The sequence below is a fragment of the Epinephelus fuscoguttatus genome, linkage group LG17, assembly GCF_011397635.1.
Source record: "Epinephelus fuscoguttatus linkage group LG17, E.fuscoguttatus.final_Chr_v1".
In the NCBI taxonomy this organism is placed as follows: domain Eukaryota; kingdom Metazoa; phylum Chordata; class Actinopteri; order Perciformes; family Serranidae; genus Epinephelus; species Epinephelus fuscoguttatus.
Genome location: NC_064768.1, coordinates 39,938,203 through 39,960,549, shown reverse-complemented (window position 1 = coordinate 39,960,549; position 22,347 = coordinate 39,938,203). Strand labels below are relative to the sequence as shown.

Genomic DNA, 22,347 nt, shown 5'->3' with positions numbered 1-22,347 from the left:
GAAACCACTGGTGCATTCAAGGTATCTTTGAAGCCGCCGTATGGAGGGTATTTAATGCTTAAAGACGTGATATGGCTTTTAAATATTTATGTAGTTGTGCCGGAAAACAACGCTGCTCCGTGAGCGACCTCAGACGAAGTGATTAAGTAAGTTTTATGTATGTATGTGCAGGAGGAAAAATAAACTTGAGAATTTGACACATCAAGCAAAGTGTGAACGCACCCCACTGGCACGTTCTTTTTTCTTCATTATCTCATCAAGCTCTGAGTGAAGCTGCTGCATGTAAGGTCTTTAATAGATAAACACATTATATGGCTTCAAATATGTATGCTGCTATTCTGCTGTGTGAAGACTAAAGAAACAAAGGATCCTGCACTGATAAACTCCAGTGAACAAAAAGCCCTGAGCTACGCTCCACTGACATCTAGTGTCAGGTGTGGGAACTGAGCTAACACACTGTGTCTGACCCTGTGCAGGTGTGTGTCTGTAAATCCCCTCCCCCCAGACACAAACACACACATGTTATCCACTTCCCCATACATCAGTGTAGTCTTATTGATCTGCTCGATATGACCTTGAATGATCAGACAAGTAGAAGCGCCGCGCTGGAATGAAACCCATCCATTCCCTCTGTCTGCTATCTGCCGCTGTAATGACTTGAGGGAAGACGGGGAGTTAAAGGAGCCCATTGAGATGGACCCCTGAACCAGTCAGCTCTGCAGCGGCCTTATGTCGTGGCCAGCCTCCCCTCCAGGCACAGTCTGTTCCGGGTAAGGGAAGAGAAGTGGGTCAGTCTGTCTGGGATGCCAGAGATGAGACGTGAGCTGGGTAATACTGTACATCGAATCATATAGATAGATAGACAGATAGAGCTCCAACCTGAGCAGGATTATGTAAGTGGATTTGTTCCCAGGATGGCCTCACATCTGAAAAACGTTAATATAGTGTATTAAAATGATAATCAGTGGATGAATGATGAAATTTATCCTCTTGGGGCGAAAGATGAGGAGGAGCCACGCTTCAGGGTTTCATCCTGGAACATGCAGAATCTAACAGGATATGTAAAACATTTTCCCCTGCAGCTGAAACATGGCTGGAATTGTTAATAATGATGATTTTATCCTACTTTCAGATCACTTTGATGATGACTGAAATCAGTGTGATGTGTAAAAGGTGTCACAAATGATGTAAAGACATGGAGGCTGAAATGAGGGCCCAGGCCTGCTTTAAATTTAGGACAAGCCAGTCTCCATACAAAATGGTGGCATTGTGCATTTCTACAGATCATGGATACGCTGCATTTGTATATATGATTTTGTAGTGGATACACTGAAACCTTCATAACAACCCTGGGGTGATGGTGTGGTTAAATAAGGCATAAAAAGCACAAAATCCGCTGGAAAAGCAGGGACAGGTCAGTAAAATAGCTGCTGGAAATATAGCAATGGGTCGCTAAAAAGCCATTGGAAACACGGTGACAGGTCGTTAAAATAGCTGCTGGAAACACAAAGTGACTGGTCACTAAAAAAGCCGCTGGAAATACTGGGACGGGTTGCTAAAAAAAACGCTGGAAATACAGCAACTGGTTACTTAAAAATCTGCTGGAAGCACAGCAACAGGGTGCTAAAAAGCTGCTGGAAATACAGCGCCGGGTTGCTAAAAATTCGCTGGAAACATGTTGACAGGTCACTAGAATAGCTGCTGGAAACACAGCGACTGGTCACTAAAAAAGCCGCTGGGAACACAGCACCGGGTTGCTGAAAATCCACTGGAAACACTGGGACGGGTCGCTAAAATAGCTGCTGGAAACACAGCGAAAATACACTGGAAACTCAGTAATAATTTTAACATTCTAATAAATTATAGCTAGTAATTCTACCTAAATGATAAGTTTTGATTTATTTTGCTGATTTTTACTGCAGCAGCTCTGAATTTCAGAGACTTTAACTTGTAATGGAGTACCTCAGTAAAAACTCTATTGTAGATATTCCACCGCCGACCACAGAAAACAAATCAATCAGAGCTCCAGTCAAAACATTTTTCAATAGAAGTAACTGTCTACGTCTCACAAAAGTATGGACATATTGTGACAGCTTTATTTCTGCCTTATGTCTCCTCCAGACTTCCACTGTCTGGAAATCTAATTACAGCGTATACCACACATGCACTACTTTCAGTATTTTCAAAAACAGATTTTTCCCTCCTGACAAGCACAAGTGAGAAGCACAGAGCCCAAAATGAGGATGCATTTAAAAAGGCTTTTTGAGAAAAGGTTTTATAACCCATATTGAACAATAACGAGCGGTACGGTCATGCAGGCGCACATCCACACATCCACACAAACACCCAGACACATGCACACACTCCTCTGCCTCTTCATCATAGGATGTGACACCTGACGGCCCATTAGTTCCCAAAGTGCTATTCTATTCTATGAATTCCTCTCCTTATAGAATATTTAGACTCTGTGTGTTCCCCTCCGCTTGTCAACACGGGGTGCATTATTCATGTTAATGTGCCATTATCTGACGCCCTGCGTGATGTAACGGAGCCATTCCCCGGCCCCGCACCCACAAACACATCCAGTGACCTTCTGAACTGTGCGCTGCCATCACCCCGCCTGCAGCGCTGCAGCCACTCCGCCTCATATAATATACAGAGGGAGAGGAAATTTGTGCTTTACACAGGCTTTATTGTGCAATTAAAATGTGTGCTTACTAAAAGCACAGTTACACTGAAGATAACAAAATAATATGAGGCTTTGATGCAGCTCTGGTGCATCCATAACTGTCCGCCTCCAATACCTGCTTTTAACAAAGAGATAGAGCGCAGCAGAGTGAGTTTAACCAGCTTTTAATTATACAATTATGAAGGTGTGCCTGTATTTGAGATAGGTTGATGTATCCTGACTGTATGCTTGAATTTAAGAGAGATATGACACAAGGGAGAAAAGAAAGGGGATTTGAGTTAGCAAGCCTTTAGTGCAATTAAAAGATAAGTCAGAGGCAGCCTTTGAGATAGAATGACAGAATGATTTTGAGTTTGAATATGTCTTTTGTGAATCCATAAGGTATGCCTGGATTTAAGATACAGAGGAGAAAAGGAAAATAGGTAGGCTTTTAACACGCTGTGGAAATGTAAGCTTATTAAACATGTGTTTGAGATGGGAGAGAGAAGGAGACGGACGCACTGAGGAAGGAAGCAGTTTGACATTTTTGTTTTCTTTCCAGGAGTTAGATGAGAAGATCGGTTTATAAATATGTTGCTCTAACCAGCAACCACCTAGCTTAGCTTAGCTTAGCTTAAAGTGCAGTCTGGCAACAGAGTGACCAGCGTCTTGATTGATCCAGCCCACTTTAGATGAAGTCACGCTCACCTCTGCATGATGAAATCAGACTGCCAGACATCAAGGCCCAGCGACTGTCTGCCAGCTATTTTTTAAAAACACAACATAAATGAGACTTTACACTGAGCTGTTTACTATGAGATGAAGAACTGTTCTTCACTCTCTTTATAAAAGCCATAATTACACAAATAAAGAATTATTTTAAACCAGCCTAGGACTCCACATCTATAAAGTGTCCTTCGTTATAAGTTATCTGGGAGAAGTGACATTATGGAGTGGTGCGCAAATGTGTCAAAATGGACACCAAGGAGAGTTTTGCAGTGACGTTCCCTAAAGACTCCTGGAGTTTCTCCAATGAGATTGGCCCTTTTATTTATTAACATTCATTTTGCTTTCACCTAAATATCAAAATGGTCTCCCTGCCTTTAGTGCTGGTGATCATTTCAGCTGTGTGTCAACAACTAAGCATCAAACTTGTCATGCTCCGACACAGCCAGGCCAGCTGTTTACCTGTTTCCAGTCTTAAGGCTTTTGCACACTGAGTCCCTTTTTCTTTTGTCCGAAATTGCCTCACATCCAAAAATAAATATGACTTCAAGTTGTGTCGATCACAAGTCCAAAACTTTCCATTTTCTGCGCTTTTCACATCCGTCGGAGCCTTTAGAGACGTGTGAGGAACAGGGTGCACAGAATCATGTCTTAACTCAGACAGCTACTTAACAGGTCAGTAATATTCAGGTGGATGATGATGAAGAAGAGGAGGGTGTGGACCGCACACAGAACGTGGAGGACAGCTCCGCCTCTTCATGTAGCCACAGCCAAATGAAAGACAGGGAGGGAGAGGTGACAGTCAGACAGGTAACCCCAGTGGAGAGAGGCAAAGGAGGAAATGTGTCTTTTCATTATGTCACATACTGTGAATTTTCACAACGAACAAAAGAATAAAACTCATCCAAATCAGTGTGTAAGGTTTCTGTGTGTAATGACGGAATAAAATAACGCATCCAAAAAAAAAAACCAGACTCAGTGTGCAAAGGCCAGTGGCTTCTCTACTGTACAGACATGAGAGTATATCGATCTTCTCACGTAACTTGGCAAAAATAACAGTTTTATGTTTCAAATGTAAAAGTGTTTTTCCCAAACAAAGTAAAAAGAAAGGCAGAAGAGTAACAAGGAACAGGAGGTGGACTGAAACTTTGTCCATCAGTGTAGACGTCTCTAAGTCTCTATTAGCACTCCACTGAACTGCCAGCTTGTCATGAAGTGTCTTCCAGTGCATGCTGGGATAGCGGCCACCATCCCACCACCCTGACAAGGATTAGACAGATGGAGAAAATAAAAAGACTGAAACTGTCTCCTCAGTCATCAAACCTAAATATTGTGGCTTTGGAAAATGCTTCACTCGTTCTTTCTGACGAGCCAATAAATGAAAGGCTTTTCGCTGCTAATTAACATGATGGCTCGGATGTTCCACCATATTGACAGTGGCTTTATGGGCTGGTGTGGGCTGATGCACAGGTTATTTTTAAGATACCAGACAACCACAATGCATAATTTATCACACTAAAGGATAACCCTCCCGAGCTGGTGAATAAAGGAAGTAATAAGGGCAGCAAGGCGTGCAGCTGAAATGACTGATAATGCTTTACAACAGCTTCTAAATAGAGTAGATGAAAAAAAAAAAATCCTGTTTGCACATCATCTTAAAGGGAAGTGTAATTATCTAACAGCCAATCAACACCTAGCTCTCACTTCCTGTGTCTGACCTTGCTGGACTCGTAACCATGGCAATTCTGTTCGCTCTGTGATAGAGCACAGCTTGGTCATACAAAAACCTGTGTGTGTGTGTGTGTGTGTGTGTGTGTGTGTGTGTGTGTGTGTGTAGGTGAATGACAAACAAGACCAGTTTTCCATGTCTTTCTTTCAGAAGGGCACCTTGGAAACAGTCTTATCCCGCCTTTTATGGCTCACCATACTGTGTCCAAATAACAAATATGCAGGGATGATGAACCACCACCCCCGTGCACACACACAGGCACACACACACACACACACACACACTTATTCTGCCTGGTAGCAAATGTTCTTTCAAACACAGATCGGATAAATATGTGAAAATGACAGTATTTGTTTTCTTTTCATTTGGGATCTGTTGTGACAGTCTGCATAAATAATGCATCTTCAGGAAACACTGAAATATTTACAGAACACATATTGGCGCATATCTGACTCTGTGTGTGTGTGTGTGTGTGTGTGTGTGTGTGTGTGAGGTTGTTTCTTTTAACATTATTTCAGAGACGGACCGTGCCTTGAAGCGAGCCTGCCTTTAATGAGAGGTACCGCTTACAGAGGCAGAAACGCTTCTTTAGTTTGCGTTCCCGGAGGCATTATCAGCCACTGACAGCTGCTGAATGCAGCACTCAATTTAAGGAGACTATCCTGTCAGATTGGCATTTGATGGACAGTTTAGAGACTCCGGAGTTGTACAAAAACTTACCTTACCTTACAATATTTACCTCGTTGTTGGTGAAGAGTTGAAAGGACTCAACCGTGAAACTGAAGGTCTACTGCACGGAGATAAAACGCCTCTGCATTTATTTTCTCCTGTGCTGAATTTAGACATTGAAAAGTTTATAAAAGAATTCTCAGTCTGATTGATGTGGCCTTTATTATACTTTTAGACAAAAACTTAGCTTCAAAATGAGAAACCATTATAGTATTTCTGTAATAGTCCCAGAGGATGTTGTGCTCACTTCATAATACTCAACACTAAGGATGTGGAATAAAAGGAACCATCTTAATTGATAAAACATACACATTCCAATACAACAATAGAAAAAGTTAAGGTAGGAAGCGTGTTTGTTGAAGGAAACATAAAAAATGTATCAAACTAAATGAGTCCCAAGACTGAACCCTGTGGGGCCCACATAAGGGTTGCTAATGATGATTCAGAGATGTTGACTTAAGCAGGATTTATACTTCTGCGTTGAATCAACACCGTACCTACAGCGTAGGCTCTGCATCGATGTAGAGCCTACGCCGTACCCTACACTGTAGCCTGACGTGCACCTCCCCAGAAATGTAACTGCACAGTGTCACAGTGCCGCAGACCTCCTGTCTGTCTCTGTAAGCTGAAACCATTTCCCACAGTGGAAACAAAGCTTTGATTTACTTTAATTTCACAGATAAGAAACAATAAATTGTGAAGACAATAAAGCCTGTGAATGCTGCGAGTTACAGTGAAGCTGATTTGTGTTTGAAACTGTCTCTATTAAGCCATGTTTAATGTGTGTTTAATGTGTGTTTAATGTCTGAATCAAAGATCACGCCAAGACTTGTCAGCTCAGATTTAATCCAGGGAGTTGAATTCTCCAGATTATTAAGCAGCATTTCTCTTTTTGTTTTAGGGCCGACAAGCAGGATTTCATTTTTGTCTTTGTTTAACTTTAAAAAATTATTGCTCATCCATTTTGTTTGTAAAATCGGTGGAGTGGTCTTTAACAGTCATCACTTTTCTTTAAAGGCTTTCCACAAAAAAAAAAAAAAAAAAATGGGCTGTGGCTGCAGTGATTTGCTCCCGTCAAACGACAGTGAGGTCAGCCACTAATGTTTGGCTGCGTGGCTCGCAACTCTTCCAAAGGTGTCAGATGGTGTTGAAGTCGGTGTCAGATTTTTTCCACCAAACCCAGACACCAGTTTCTTTGTGGCGGTCCACACGGGGTCATTGTCATGTTGAAACAGGTTAACAGGTAGGCAGTTTGGGGAAGAGTGGTGTGGCTTGTTACTTAGAGGGAGTTTGCAGAACACAAGGGTTCAAGATGAGGTCACTGAAGAAAAGTTTGAACCAATTTAAAAGCACCTGTGGCCAAACACCAAAACCCCTTCAGACTAAACAAACTTCAAAGGGATAATATCTAGACAGGTGCAGAATGTGCCAGGGGGGGAAAGTTTCAGACGGCTCATCCCAGCTGAATAACTGACAACAGAGACAGACACTATAAGAAGGGTTATAAATATATAGGCAGCTTTAATCTGGCTTTTATATGATGCTGCTAAATACTCCTTTAGGCAGGAGGTGACTCCTTGGTACCCACTGATGAGCTGAGGGGCTTTAATCTCCTGTGGTATATTGACATACATCTTTTTTTTTCCTATAGTATTTTAAAGTGTTGCTGTGAGTGTTATATTGTGTGATGGACAAAAATGGTGAACTGAGGAATAAAGTGACTCAATCTGGACCAACTTGTATTTTTAACATATAAATTATCTGGCTACTGATTCGCTGGTGTGGATGCTTCCAGGATCGTCCAGTCAATCTGTGGTTTGACCCAAGGAAAGTAGCAATAGTTATCATTTTAGGTTTTTAGTGATCTTTGGGACATCCAACTATCATATTAAAAGTATACCATTATATACTTAGTGGATCAAGGTCGGGACTCAAAATGTGGGGCCATTATGTCACAGCATCGCACAAAGAAGCGAACATTTCTGCTTCTGAACATGATATTTTTTATATCATTTATGTCTAAACATTAGTTTTCTAGGATGTTCTTTCACATATAATCATCAGATATATTACAACCATCTGCTCTGAATGTGTATGTGCAATTAGGGGGGGAAACCCTTACCCCAAAATGACCTTTGTTTAGAAGTCAAAAGTAAAGAAGTGCACTCTAAAAAAGAATCCACTGGTGAAACTTTGTGATTTCTTCATCTAAATCATCAACGTGTCTCTTAGACCCCATCCCAACTAGGCTACTTAACGAGGTCTTTCCTTTAGTTAACACTTATATATTAGATATGATCAATATATCCTTATTGGCATTGTAAAGAATATATCATTGCTCTGGCCTCTAGCACTACCGTAAGAAACCTCGGAGTAACATTTGATCAAGATTTGTCTTTTAATTCTCATTTAAAACAAACCTCACGGACTGCATTTTTTCATCTGCGTAATACTGCGAAAATTAGGCCTATCCTGACCCGAAAAGATGCAGAAAAATTGGTCCACGCTTTTGTTACCTCAAGGCTGGATTACTGTAACTCTCTATTATCAGGTAGCTCTAGTAAGTCCTTAAAACTCTCCAGCTAATTCAGAATGCAGCAGCACGTGTACTAACAGGAACTAAGAAACAAGATCATATTTCTCCTGTTTTAGCTTCTCTGCACTGGCTCCCTGTAAAATCCAGAATTGAATTTAAAATCCTACTGTTAACTTATAAAGCTCTAAATGGTCAAGCTCCATCATATCTTAGAGAGCTCATAGTGCCATATTATCCCACCAGAACACTGTGCTCTGAGAACGCAGGGTTACTCGTGGTCCCTAAAGTCTCCAAAAGTAGATCAGGAGCCAGAGCCTTCAGCTATCAGGCTCCTCTCCTGTGGAATCATCTTCCTGTTACGGTCCGGGAGGCAGACACCGTCTCCACATTTAAGACTAGACTTAAGACTTTCCTCTTTGATAAAGCTTATAGTTAGGGCTGGCTCAGGCTTGCCTTGTACCAGCCCCTAGTTAGGCTGACTTAGGCCTAGTCTGCCGGAGGACCCCCCTATAATACACCGGGCACCTTCTCTCCTTCTCTCTCTCTCTCTCTCTCTCTCTGTCTCTCTCTCTCTCTCTCTCTCTCTCTCTCTCTGTCTCATTGTGTCATATGGATTACTGTTAATTTATTATGCTGATCTGTTCTGTCCGACATCTGTTGCACGTCTGTCCGTCCTGGAAGAGGGATCCCTCCTCAGTTGCTCTTCCTGAGGTTTCTACCGTTTTTTCCCCGTTAAAGGGTTTTTTGGGGAGTTTTTCCTGATCAGCTGTGAGGGTCATAAGGACAGAGGGATGTCGTATGCTGTAAAGCCCTGTGAGGCAAATTGTGATTTGTGATATTGGGCTTTATAAATAAAATTGATTGATTGATTGATTGATTGATTGAACTTTAAAAAATTAAGGTAACAATTTGCATTCATCTTTTTTAAGTGGTTCCAACTCTGGCATTAGTGAGTCAGTCCTATGAGTCTTTATAATCTGACAAATTCAATTAGTTCAGTATTACATAATGTGATTTGCTTTGACCGCAGAGGGTTAAATGTTGAACCAACTTAATATTTATCCAAAAGTTATGTTGATATTAAGTGGTCAAACTATTTTATTTAAGATATTCTAACTTATTTATTTTAATGCCACCCTACTCGAAAATGTCAAAATGTTTTTTTTTTTTATTTTGACCAACTTCTTAAAGTAAGTTGTCAACTGACTACAACACGTTAATGAAACAAACATCTTTTTTTTTTTTAATGCTGAAAAATGTCTGTATTTGAAGAGTTATCTACTAACGACATGAATCATTTTACCATAAAAAATGTGCATTGGTTCAACTAAAAAAAAAAAAATTAAGGTAAGTAATTCCAACTCTGGCATTAGTGAGTCAGTCCTATGAGTGTGTTATAATCTAACAAACTCAATTGGTTTGGTATCACATACGTGATCTGCTTTGACCTTGAAAGGTTTAATTAAGTTGAAACAACTTAATATTTATCCAAAAGTTGTGGTGATATTTAGTGGTCAAATGACTTTATTTACGATATTCTAATTTATTTATTTTAATTCAACTCTGCTAAAAATGAATGATTTCACAATCATTTCACAAAAAAATGAAAAATAAATAAATAAAAAAAATTAAGGTAACAGTTAGCATCTTTTTAAGTAGTTCCCACTCTGGCATTTTAGATTCAGTCCAATTAGTCTTTAGAATCTGACAAACTGAATAAGATCAGTATGTGATTTGCTTTGACCTCGAAAAACTTGATTAAGTTGAACCAACTTAATATTTATCCAGAAGTTGTGGCGAATTTTAGTGGTCAAATAATTTCATACTCATATGATATCATATTTAAGATATTGTAATTTATTTATTTTAATTCAACTCTACTCAGAAATGTTAAATATGTTTTGGATTTGACCAACATCCAAAAATAAGTTGTCAACTGACTAAAACATGTTAATGTAAAAAAAAAAAAAAAAAAAAAAAAACCTTGTTTTTTATGCTGAAAAACTTATTTATTTTAAGTGTTATCCACTAACCCCATAAATGAAATAGAATTTTTTAAAAAAATCCATTGGTTAAACTTTCCAAAAAAATATATAAATAAATAAAAAATAAAGGTAAAAAATTGTTTGAAAAAAATTAAGGTAACTTGTGCAAGCATATTTTTAAGTAGTTCCAAGTCTGAAAACTAAACTAACGAAAACATGAAAATGTAAAAAAAAATAAATAAAAATAAAAATAAAAAGGAATGCTTGAGTGTTATCCAGTCACCCCATGAATCATTTAACAAAAATAAAAGGAAATAAATCCATTGGTCCAACTTCCAAAAAACAAACAAAAAATAAACCAACGAGAAGTAAAGAACTACACCCTAAAAACTGGTTCAACTTTAAAAAAGTACAATCTGAGACAGACTGATGGTTCACAGACAGACTGATGGTTCACAGACAGACTGATGGTTCACAGACAGACTGATGGTTCACAGACAGACTGATGGTTCACAGACAGATGTCATATGTTATCAGGAGGTTACACTGTTCCCTCCAGATGTGCGCATGCTCAGTGACTCTGTCGGGCTGCTTCACATCAGCGACAGGCAGCGTCGGAGATTCACCGGTCCGACCTCACATGGATCCCCAGTGAGCAGAGCGAGCACTCCGGGCAGGGGGTAAGGCTGAGCCCGTGTGAGGTGAGGGGGGACAGGGGAGGATGGGGGTGCAGATGGAGGGAGGGAAGGAGGCAGGAGGAGGAGGAGGAGGAGGAGAGCCGCTGTAGGTGAGCTGCGATGGAGAAAAGTGACCGAGGCTGCTGCCGAGATGACTCACCGGTGCTCAGCTCGGTGCTGCCGGTTACTGTGTGCTGAGGTGGAATCGCCATCGTGCTGTTTGACTGTGCCTGTTGAGAGGGTGTGTTCAATATCCGACATATTGTAGGCTGTTAGTGTAGGAAGGCAAATTAAATTAGAAACTAGAGAGTGTGACAGACAGTGAAGATGGTGTCGTTTTTAGTTTCTTTAGGATCCAATGAGTTCAGTCTGTTTGAACCTGTGTGATGGTCCGGAGCAAAGTTGGGTCAAACTCACAGCACCATGGACAGCTCTCTGCTTAGACTGCCTCTGTGGGACGGAGACATTTGTCCTACTGCACCAGGACAGGACACATGTCAGAGCTTAGACAAAGTCTGATGTTTTATGATCTTAAAAAAATTACAAATCAATTTTTAACACATAATAAAAACATAAATAAGTGACATTAGTGATAAAGATCAATGAGTTTGTGCTTTAGAGCATCAGAAAGCCTAAATAATATTCTGTCACCAGTCAGTGCTCCGTGTATTTCATTTAAAAGCCTAATTAACTGCATATTAAACAGCTGTGGTGAAAGAAGTTGGCAGAGACTTCACATTAAAGGGACAGTTCAGATTTTTTGAGGTGGGTTGTATGATGTATGTATTCATAGTCAGTGTATGAGGCAGCAGCAGCTCAGTCCACAGGGGTTGGGAACTGGAGGTTCGCCAGCTCAAGTCCCCATATGGACCAAGTATGGAGTGTGGACTGGTAGCTGGAGAGGCCAGGCCACTGCCGAGGTGCCCCTGAGCAAGGCACTTGATCTGTTTGTGCATGTGTGTGTATTTCAAGCCCAGTCTCACTCTGAAGTCGTTGAAATCCGGCGCTTGGACAGTAACATGCAGCATCTGAAACCAACAAAAAAGGCATCCTATTATGTCGGCATTATACGCAGCAGGTTGCCGTTAATAGTTTAGCGAAAAGTCAAGTAAGTTTAGTGAAAGTCCACGTAGGAGAGGTGGGAGGGGGATGGGTCCAACAAACACCAACGTTCACCCAAGAGGGCGGTGTTCACGTCTCGTAAGATTCTAAAGTCAAACTCTGTTCTTTTGTCCTAAAACCAACCACATGTTTGTTGTTGGAGGAAAAAAAAACCTCAACTCACAGTGTTGTGCTGACGTAGTGCTTTTATTTTGAAAGAGACTGTATGCAAACTGTACATTTCCTGTGAAAACAGAAGTGTATTTTGAAAACAGACAATGCATGCAACAGGCTGAGGGGGCAAACGAACCTGAGTTTGATTGAACTGAACCAAACAGAGCAGGTGTGGAAGCACTCTTAGATAAATTCAGTGGGATAAAAAATACATCTCCCTCTGAACTGTAGTAGACGTTTAAAGTTGCATAAGTTGGAAACACTAAAGTAAAGTACAAGCACCTCAAAATAGTACTCAAGTGAAGTACTACAGTAAATGTATTTAGTTACTTTCTCCCACTGGGTGTGATTTATGGTCATAAAAACAGAACACAGGAAATAATATTGTAACCCATATCAAAGTTACATCAGTATCAGTGCTATATCGTGACCAGCTCTAAGACATGTTGTAAACATATAATCTAATTCATCACAATGGTCAAATGTCAAACTGCGAGTCAATTAACACTTTCAAATGTCATTTAAATCAAAGTATAAATATACTTTTGTATTTGTCATATATCTGGTCCCTTATAGGATCCAGGTATGACTGCCACATGAATGTGTACGCACCATATTAATGTCACAGCTTATCAAAATAGAGCTAATTTTAACACTGACAGGTAGTTTAATCACAACTGTATCTTATATTATGAGAGGTAATTAGTGCTGTGAGAAGTAAGCAGTGACTGTATCAGTGAGAAGATGTCATGCAGTAGAAAGGTCACTAATCAGAGCTGCACGCTTTCTCCTAAAAGCAGGATTAGAAATAAAGTCACAGAAAGTTAAAGTTGTCCGTTGAGCTCATGTTAAAGACTCTGCTGTGTATTCACTCCTCTAATTGTGTTGACATTCAGCACGAATAGAACCTGAAAGGTCAGATTGCTTCTTTTATAAGGAAACTCTAACCCAGCCAAAATAAATGGGATGTCAGTGCTATAATTTGTTGGAGTCTGGACACATTCAGTTTCTCCTTACAAGACTTTAAAATGCTGTCTCTAAAAGCTTTGCTCAGTAAGGTGGAGCGAAGAAACTCCGACACGACAAACTCCTGACAATCACCTGAAATGAAAGAGTTTGGATCTCTAGTTGCAGAAGAAGTTTACTTTCCCGTGTTTTTAATAGTGTTGATTTGCCTGCAACTTCCATTCACGAGCAGGCCAAGGCTCCCAAACACGAACCACATGGACTCACAGAGAGCTGGATTTTATTGGACAGAGTTTGGTAACAGCTCATCCTGTCAGGTTCAAGACTCTGGCCGTGTTGAAACCCAACATCACCTGAGCAGGATGTTCTCCTTTGCTGAGCACTGATTTGTTTGTCGAGGTCGTGTTTGAAATTGCAGTCAGGTTAAACTCAGCGTACAGTACAGCCTGAGATCAGCCGTGTGGAGCCGCGAAGAGAAACCGTTTGAAGGCAGAGAATGAAAGAAATCAATCAAACCTCCCGGGAGAATAACAACAGAGGGACATGTGTGCATATATGCGTGTGAGGAAGAATAGAGTGTGCGCACACTCGCATCTGCGTGACTCATCCGTGGGTGGTAATAGAGCCACCTCAGGGCCACGGCAGCCGTCAATCGTTCACATGCGGCAACAATAACTGGGGCGACCTGACGACGCAGGCCCAGATTTATCACCAGCCTCCGAAGGGATGGAGGCTTTTATTGAGGGAAATCCATATTCAGCAGATAAACAGTGTTTGTGTTACAACAGCCTGACATGTGCACACACATCACTCTGCACAGGACTCTGAATATGTATCACCCACTGTCTGCTCCTGTAGGTGTACAAGGTGTGATGGCGCTGTGCTCTGAGCCCTGTGTCTCCGGCTCAGGAGGAGAATCCTCCGGCAGTGAGGTGAGCTTCACTTTCTCTGGGTGATGACCTGTTTTTATATGATGTTATTACACCTGGTCGTGTGATCAACAAACAGCAGATGCAGAGGACATGTGATATGCTCTGATAGCTCTTCAGATTACAGCCCACACATTTCACTGTAAATATTCTGTGTACCAACGAACCTGGAAACTACACAGTACTTAACATGTTAAAGGGATGAAACAGGGAGCTGCTTTATTTTACAGCCCACATACCCCAGACTGAAGTCCTCTGCACCCTGAGTCCGTTTTTTTGTCAGAAATTGTCACACTTCTAAAAATGAATACGACCTCGTGTTTGCATGTTTGCACACTGACGCCCAGACTTGAGTCTGTCATAAAAGTTTTTGGAACAGGCGTGTTTCATATCCATCAGAGCCTTTGAAGAGCTGTTCGACAAGACAGAGAGACGGGCCGCACAGAATCATTTCAGAACTCAGATAGATCGTGTTCAGCAGGTCAGATAGTGATATTCAGGTGGATGATGACGGCACACAGACAGAGACACAGACAGAGACAGAGACAGAGACAGAGATGGGGGACAGCTTCACCCCGTCTTGCAGCTGCAGTGCCAAATGCAAAAAAATGGTGATGGATAAATAACTCCAGCGGAGAGAAGCAAGAGAGGAAAGTTGTCTTTTCATTTTGTCTCATATTGCAATTTTTCGCAACTCACAGAACAAAAAGAAAATGCATCAGAATCAGTGTGCAAGGTTTCTGTGCATTATGATTTTTGACGAACTAAAAAAACGCATCGGACACGGACTCAGTGTGCAAAGACTTTTACCCTTGGATAACGGAGCTGCGTTCCACATTTCCATCGCTTTGTGGTCGTGATAATAGTTGTTTACCGCAACGTATCCTCATACAGCAGTTTGTATGATATCCTACAAACAAACGTCCCATGACGGACGTTACATACCTAAAGCTACGTTACCTTATTATCACAAAGGTATGGAGGTTAGGTTTAGGCAAGTTCAGTTACTAGCCTCTTTTACACTGCCAGGTTTTCAGTGAATGTTGGGCCGTTTTGCCGGCAAGCTGCGAGCGTTTAGACACACAGAGCTGGATTGGCGAGTTGATCCGAGGTGCCCAATTTTCCTCCTCGTAGGGTAGACATATTGGTGGAACCCTTTTAGTTTAAACAGACCGAGGTGGCCTTCCGCGACAGGAGGGGCTGTTGAAGACTTGTGGGAGGAGCTGTTGATGACGCCGCACGTGCGAGCCACTGGTGGTGGATAAACAGGAAACAGCTGATAGCAGGAATTAGCGAGCAGCTAGTAGCAAGAGGGAAACACAAACCTGACAGACACTGTAAAGATGAGCAACTGGGGAGACAAGGAATTGTGCGCCCTCCTTGTCCTCGCAAACGAAGAGGCCATTAACCGTCAGATGACGGGGACGGTGAAGGACGGGCCGACTTGCGAGAGAATCACCGAAGGACTGACCAGCCGCGGCTTCCCTCCCACGTCACTGTTTACGTCACACGCTGAGCTACACGTTTTGTTACTTGCTCACGCCCCCCATTGCCCCGAAAAAGGCACATTCTGTATAAACAAAAGTAGGTAGGCGGCATTTTGCTGCACTCCCCGATTTTGTTTTTATACTGCCAATGCTGAAAAAAGACTGATTGGGCTTTCCTGCAAATTTGCACAACTCCTGTCTAAAAAGGGCTAGTGTTTGGTTTAGGAAAGGAAATATGGTGATGACGAACAAATGCCTTAACGTTTACTAAAAGTTCACTGGCCGGTGATGGCCGTGGCCAAAGGCATAATATTTGTGGGACATCCATTCATCCCATCCTTGTGAACACAATATCTCAAGATACCTGAAGGGAATTTCTTCAAATTTGACACAAACGTCCATTTGAAGAATAAACTGATTAGAATGTTTTGGTCTAAGGTTTATTACAACCTCACAAAACATTTTTTTGGCCATAACTCAATAATTCATGCACTAATTATGACAAACTTGACACAAATGTCTAACAGGATCAAATAATGAAGGTCAAAAGGTCAAAGGTCAGCTTGACTGTGACATCATCAGGTTTTAATGTCATATCTCAGGAACAGAAGGGGAGACATTTGGTCAGATACTGAATTGGTGACTCTAATCTTGAAACTGTGCTGATTGTGTAGATCTTCTGTGTGTGAAGCATCCATGTTTTCACTGACATGGATGGAGACTTGACTGACGCATGGAGGCGTACAACTGCAAGGAGGAAATTCTAGTTTTTGTGTTGTTACGCAGTAATAGTATCAGTGCACTCCATATTTAATAAAGAGGTTCACTTAGTGATCTTAAACCCGAAATTACCCCCTCTTCCCTTTACCTTTTGTTCGTACGTATTCATGCCAGTACAGGTACATATACATTTCATTGATACTCTGTTTGTACTGAATAATTGCACTATATTTTGCGGGCTGTGATCTAAAGTGTTAACTAGCAGATGTAATGACTGAGGATTTTATGCATGACATCCTTCCAGGCGGGTTCCAGCTGTCTTCAGTTTGGGGTTCGTTCCTATCTGCATCACTTCTACGAGGAGTGCTCGTCCTCCATGTGGGAGAGGGACCCAGAGGACCGGGGGTTCGTCCAGAGCCAGAGGTCAGCCCTGTGGTGGAACTCAGCAGTCTGGAAGGTACGGTCCAATCTGTCCACACGACTCTCCATCCCGTAGTCTCTGCTGCTCTCTGTCTTATTACTGTCTGTGTATTCAGTTTAATAAATGTAGTGGCACGACTGTAAGTTTCACTGCCTCCAGAATGAAATTATTTAAAGGATGTAATCATCTGTGGGGTTCAAAATGGGAACATAACAGTAAGAAAATCCATAAAATGCATAACAGACATGGTGGTAATTATTGTGTCTGTCGCTGCGTCTTCAGTGCTGCTCAGCCTCTCGGGCATGTCCTGCATTATTTAGTAGGGAGACACACAGCGTACCTCCCTTACTCAGTCCTACACTGATATGTCATATAAATAAATACCAGTCACAGACTAATTTAACACATATAACAGAGATTTAATTCACCACTGTTATCTGTTACGTCCCAGGAGAAATCCTACAAGCACACAGGAAGTGATGCGTGTTGCTTTTCAGGTCTGAAACATAAGCGCAGCTCCCCGGGGAGATGGAGGTCAGGTATCCTCATTGTTCATAGAAAATTAATTCATCCTCTTTCATATTAAACTGTTGACTGTAACAGTATAGTCACTGAGTGATGTCCCTTAGGTGTATTTCTTTATGTCGTTCTGTCTTTCAGTCCAGCCCATGTTCCCCATGACTCTCGCAAGCCTTTTAAATCCAAATACAATAGTCATAATTCATTTATTGTCTCAAACAAAAACTGGCATTTATTTTTATGCTCAGTTTCTTGTTGTGTGGAGGACCAAAAGTGTCAAGGGAATAATAATTAAACCAATTAATTATTTATTTAAATGTACAATAAATAGCGTTAATAAATGTTTTTACAAATAATGTATAAATATAAAAATAAATGGACTATTATCATCATCATTTGATATTTTATTGGGCAAAAAACATATAAATATTAAAAAAAATGATCCATTAATAAATATTTCACATTACACAAACAACATAAAATAGTCAATACAAATGTCAGATTAAATGAATATCCAGTGCAGATAATGTACCTCTGATAAATGCCCATACTATGAGTAAAATGTGCCGACACATAATGAAAGGGAAATCCTCGCTTGGGTAGCTGTGTTTACTCTTGTGCTCAAAATGATCTGAAGCTTAATTCTGAGATTATTCTATAAATAGTTTTCTAATAAATAATAAATAAAGCAACTTCTGATCAACCCATATCAATAACAACTTTATAAAACTAACAACTTTAGATTAAGTTGCACCCACTATGGATGTAAATCTCACTCACGTCTGACCCAAACTCCATCCATTTCAAGTACAGATACAGATAATTTTGATTCACAAATTGAATTAGGAATACAGATTTTAATCAGGTATTTAAAAGGCAGTTTCCTTTCCTATTTCCATTTCCCGCTCCTTTTCTTTTTCCCGTAGACCCTTTACATGACATCATGCTATAAGCTGGAGGTGCAGCTGCCTCTCCCCCACAGGGCTGTAGGCTACACAGGAGTGTTAAAATGTGTTTGTCTTGTTGTGTTATTGGGAGCCAGAATAGAAGGAGTCATGGCTCAAAACCAGCCGCCACTGCCCGTCAACAAAAACAAAGACAACTATGGTTAAATGTGATAAGACCAAAGGACTGGACGGAGGCCATCATCAAAAACGCTCTCACCGTTAGATGAGAAAGTCGCCGTGAAGCACTGAATGAAGGAAAATGTCAAGGGAACGTTCACAATTGTTGGACGTCAAAACTGGAGCTCAGTATTGATTGATACAGTTACTAATTAATTAAATGCTGTATTAGTCTTTCCCTGACACTTGTGGTCGTCCATATTGTCCTGCCACTATGCTGATGTTACTGTGATTGACTGACGTCAACTGGATCCATAATTAGTCCCTTCCTTGGTAACAACATCAATCAATTCAATTGATTACATGCTGTTTTAAGCTTGCGGTGCGTGTAAAAGCCTTTAGTGCACGCCCCTTTTCAACAACATACAAAAGGATCCAGGTATGGTCAGATTTTTTTCCGCTTTTCTCCAAAATTAGACTTCCACACTCCCCATGCACTGCTGCTCCTCCCACTTCGAGCCCCACTGTTGGTTTTGGGAGGGCTGCAGACAGACATGTGCCACCTCTGTGACACGTGGTGTCACCTGTTAATTGTGCCTCACCGGTGTATTAACTCTGGTATACTCATGTTATATTGTGCCAGCTGTGCATTTTAAACTCAGTGCTAGTGGTATTTGTAAAGGTGAGGGATTGCATGTGAGCCTCCTGCTTATTTGGCAATTTGGATTTTTGTGCATCACACACAACAAGATGACCTTTCCGAACATGAAGTGAAGAGCGCTGAGTAAATAGGAGCCGCCTATAGAAACAAAGAAAGGACCAGAGCTGCAGAATTTCCCACTTGTGGTTTCTGTCTCTTTCCCTCCAGGTGTCCTTGGCCCTGGGTCTCCTGATCCTGACTGCTGGTGTTGCCAGCCTGTCAGTCGGTTACTCCACTCCCCACAAAATTGAGTCGTTCGGAGAAGGGGACCTGTTCTTCGTGGACAACCAGGCCGTCAGCTTCAACAGGGGGCTGCACGTCAGCACTGCGGCGGGGATCGGGCTCGCTTGTCTCGGCTCGGCCCTGGCGGCGATGGGGGTTGTGGTTTGGATTCTCCCCAGGGCCAACTTGAAAGAGAAGCTGTTCCACAGACCAGGGGAAGGGGGGCGGAGAGGAGAGGCAAAGTGGAGGGCATTTAGGGATCCTGGGGATGTGGTGACGAAGCCGCCAGGTATAGAGGAGGGGAAGATACCCGTCACACTGTCGAAAGTGGAAAGTGTGCAACCCACTCTCTAGAAAAGATCCCTGCTGGGCTATATGGTGTACAGGCTTTTGTTTTTGTCCTGGGGCCTCATTTACCTGGTCTTTAAAGTGTCGTTCGGCGTTTAAATGGAGGTTGTTTCATGACCTGGATATTATTGTAACATAAACTTAAACATAAAGGTCTGAACATGGCAGGATTTAAACAAAATTTCACAATCAGAGGAGACAAAGTTAATCCGTGCAAATATTTGGTGTAGAATTGGCTTCGGTGAAAAACCTGAGTCTTAAATTGGTGGAGCTAATCTAGCTTATTGTAAACTGACCGTTAGCAAGCTCATCAGCTTGGTGAGCTTTATCCTCCATCTTCAGTGTGTTTTTATGAGTTAAATGTTGTACAGTGGTGACTGAGAGCAACCAGAACAAGGAGAGAAACTGGAGAGAAGCTATGAGCCACTGTAACTGACTAGCGCTGGAATTAGCATGCTAACAGTTAGCTCACCAGCTACAACCTTTCACCAAGTAGCCCTGTGAGCAGTCAGTATGTCACCAGCCCAATCTGCTTCACATGAACAAGCGAATGTCACTTTGTGGTTTCAACACACTTTAGACAGGGTACACGGACAGTGATATGTGAAATGACAACAACCTTTGAACGCCGCATTACGTGGTGGTGACATTAAATACGATCACTGCGTTTGTTACATACGGGGCAGCACGGTTGGGTTAAGTCAAAGAACGTGTTTTCAGTTAAGATAACTATGTTTGTGGCGTACAGTTTGCAAGCACATCATAAAGGTAGTCTACATAACGTAACGTGGCATAACCACAAAAAGGAAGAACTCTGACTTTTAGTTTCACACAGAACATGTGCAGTGGTCTCCTGGGTCAAAGTCCTGTGTGTGTTTGGTACCATCCACCACCCCGACCTCCTCTCTACAAGGACTCTCTTTCTCTGCACACTACCAACGGGGTCGTAACATTAACCACAGTACATTGACGTCACTGAACCAGGGAATTATTGTGTCCACCACAACAACAGATCCTAAATGACTTTCCACTGTCAACGTTTCAGTTATTGTCATTGTTACGCAATTTTAGCACATAACATCACATGCTACCACCACATAATGCTGTGTTAAGAGGTCATGGTCATTTCACGTCTTTGCTTTAAACACCTACCTGGCTTTCAAAGCACAACTTGATCTGAATAGATCATAGCTATTTTTTAAATAAATCTGAATTAAAATATATAAATGAGGCCCCAGGACTTCAGCCAGAGACCTTGAAGCTCTGTTTAACACCTCATACTGCAGGACAGGGATTTAGTTGTTGACCATAGACTGTGTTCGTGCAGTGCACTCGTGTTATATTTGAAAATACAGTGAGTAATGTCCACCTCAGCACTCAGAGAGCAGAACCTTTATGACTGATGGTAGAAAATGTGTTTTTATCTCTCACTTTATTTTGTTGTATTTTTGCTCAATATATTTTTATTAATTATTTTTTTAAATAGTAATGGCACCAGCTTTCCCAGTAGATAGATGAGGTGGTGATGTTGCATGAGTAATATAGAAAACCTATGTTTCCATTCACATAATCTATATCCACACATGGATCACAGAAAGGTTGCTCACAGATGTATAAAAAGACTCATTAACATTTCTGCATCTACGTTTTCACATATCTCCACTAATGCTCAGCTGTATTCAACACATGTACAGCCACAGCGCTTGCCTGCTCACCCACACGCCTACACACAAATTCATGCTCCATTGACAATATCACCTATTTTCTCCTCACTGTATTCCGGCTCTGTAATTGCCTGCAAAGTGTCTCCAGGCAACAGTTGGGCTTCAAGTGCTTCATTCTCAACTCTGAACAAAGACTCGTCTCTGATTGGCCCAGCACTTCCCCGCTCTTTATTTTCACACCAATCAGATGATTTGTTTACTCGTGAACACAGTTAGTGGTGAAGCGCTGAGGTGAGAGGAATGTGCACAGGCACCTTAGAGGCCACCTGTTTGATTAGGTCCTCCAGTTTATTTAAATGAGTCTGAATAACAGAGAGAACAAGTCAGAAAAAAAGAATAATTATGATGTCCTGGTTGGTTACCTGCACTGATTCCTCTGGATGTTATTTTTCATGTTTATTTGTTTTACTGTGGCTATGATGGAGATAATGGAATAAAATGTGGATGAAGTGTCACTAGTGCAAATGGCCCAAATAAACTTGTGATCTGCATAACTAAAGCGTTTGGTGCCACTTTATCAATCTGTTTGGCAAGAATATAAACTTATCTTAAACCGGCAGTTTGTGATATTTTGATATTTATGCTCAAATGGGAAAGGTTGAAAGGGTGTCTTGTGGTGCTGCACCCAAGTCTGGAGATTTAATCAGTGTTTACCTGCTTTCAGTTAGGGCTGCCCCTTGATAGCCAACCAAATGTTCGTCAACAAGAAAGGTTATTAGTCGGCAAGATTTCATTGGTCGTTTAGTTGCAGAAGAAAAATAAAGATAAAACAAATGTGAAACAAATTCTATCAGGAGCTGCACCTTGTCAAAACAAATCCAAACCTATATGACTGGACTATGTGTGACTTTACTTTGAAAGGACAGACACAGGAAGTGTCCACGCTCAGCAGTCAGACAGGAGTCAGGTTAATCTCCAGGGC

General features: G+C 41.4%; 1 protein-coding gene across 2 annotated transcripts; it reads left to right on the top strand.

Annotated features, from left to right (window-relative positions):
• The first annotated feature begins 10,978 nt into the window (after positions 1-10,978).
• On the top strand, positions 10,979-21,892 carry nrsn1l (neurensin 1-like). Of its 2 annotated transcripts, none has more exons than XM_049602177.1 (4): positions 10,979-11,053; positions 14,150-14,223; positions 16,732-16,884; positions 19,300-21,892. In XM_049602177.1, exons 2-4 carry the CDS (start codon positions 14,164-14,166, stop codon positions 19,705-19,707), a joined length of 621 nt encoding a protein of 206 aa, XP_049458134.1. In that variant the 5' UTR covers positions 10,979-11,053; positions 14,150-14,163; the 3' UTR covers positions 19,708-21,892. The 2 variants fall into 2 exon arrangements, with proteins under 2 accessions (XP_049458134.1, XP_049458135.1); XM_049602178.1 differs by having other exon boundaries at positions 10,979-11,074.
• Positions 21,893-22,347: the final 455 nt, after the last annotated feature.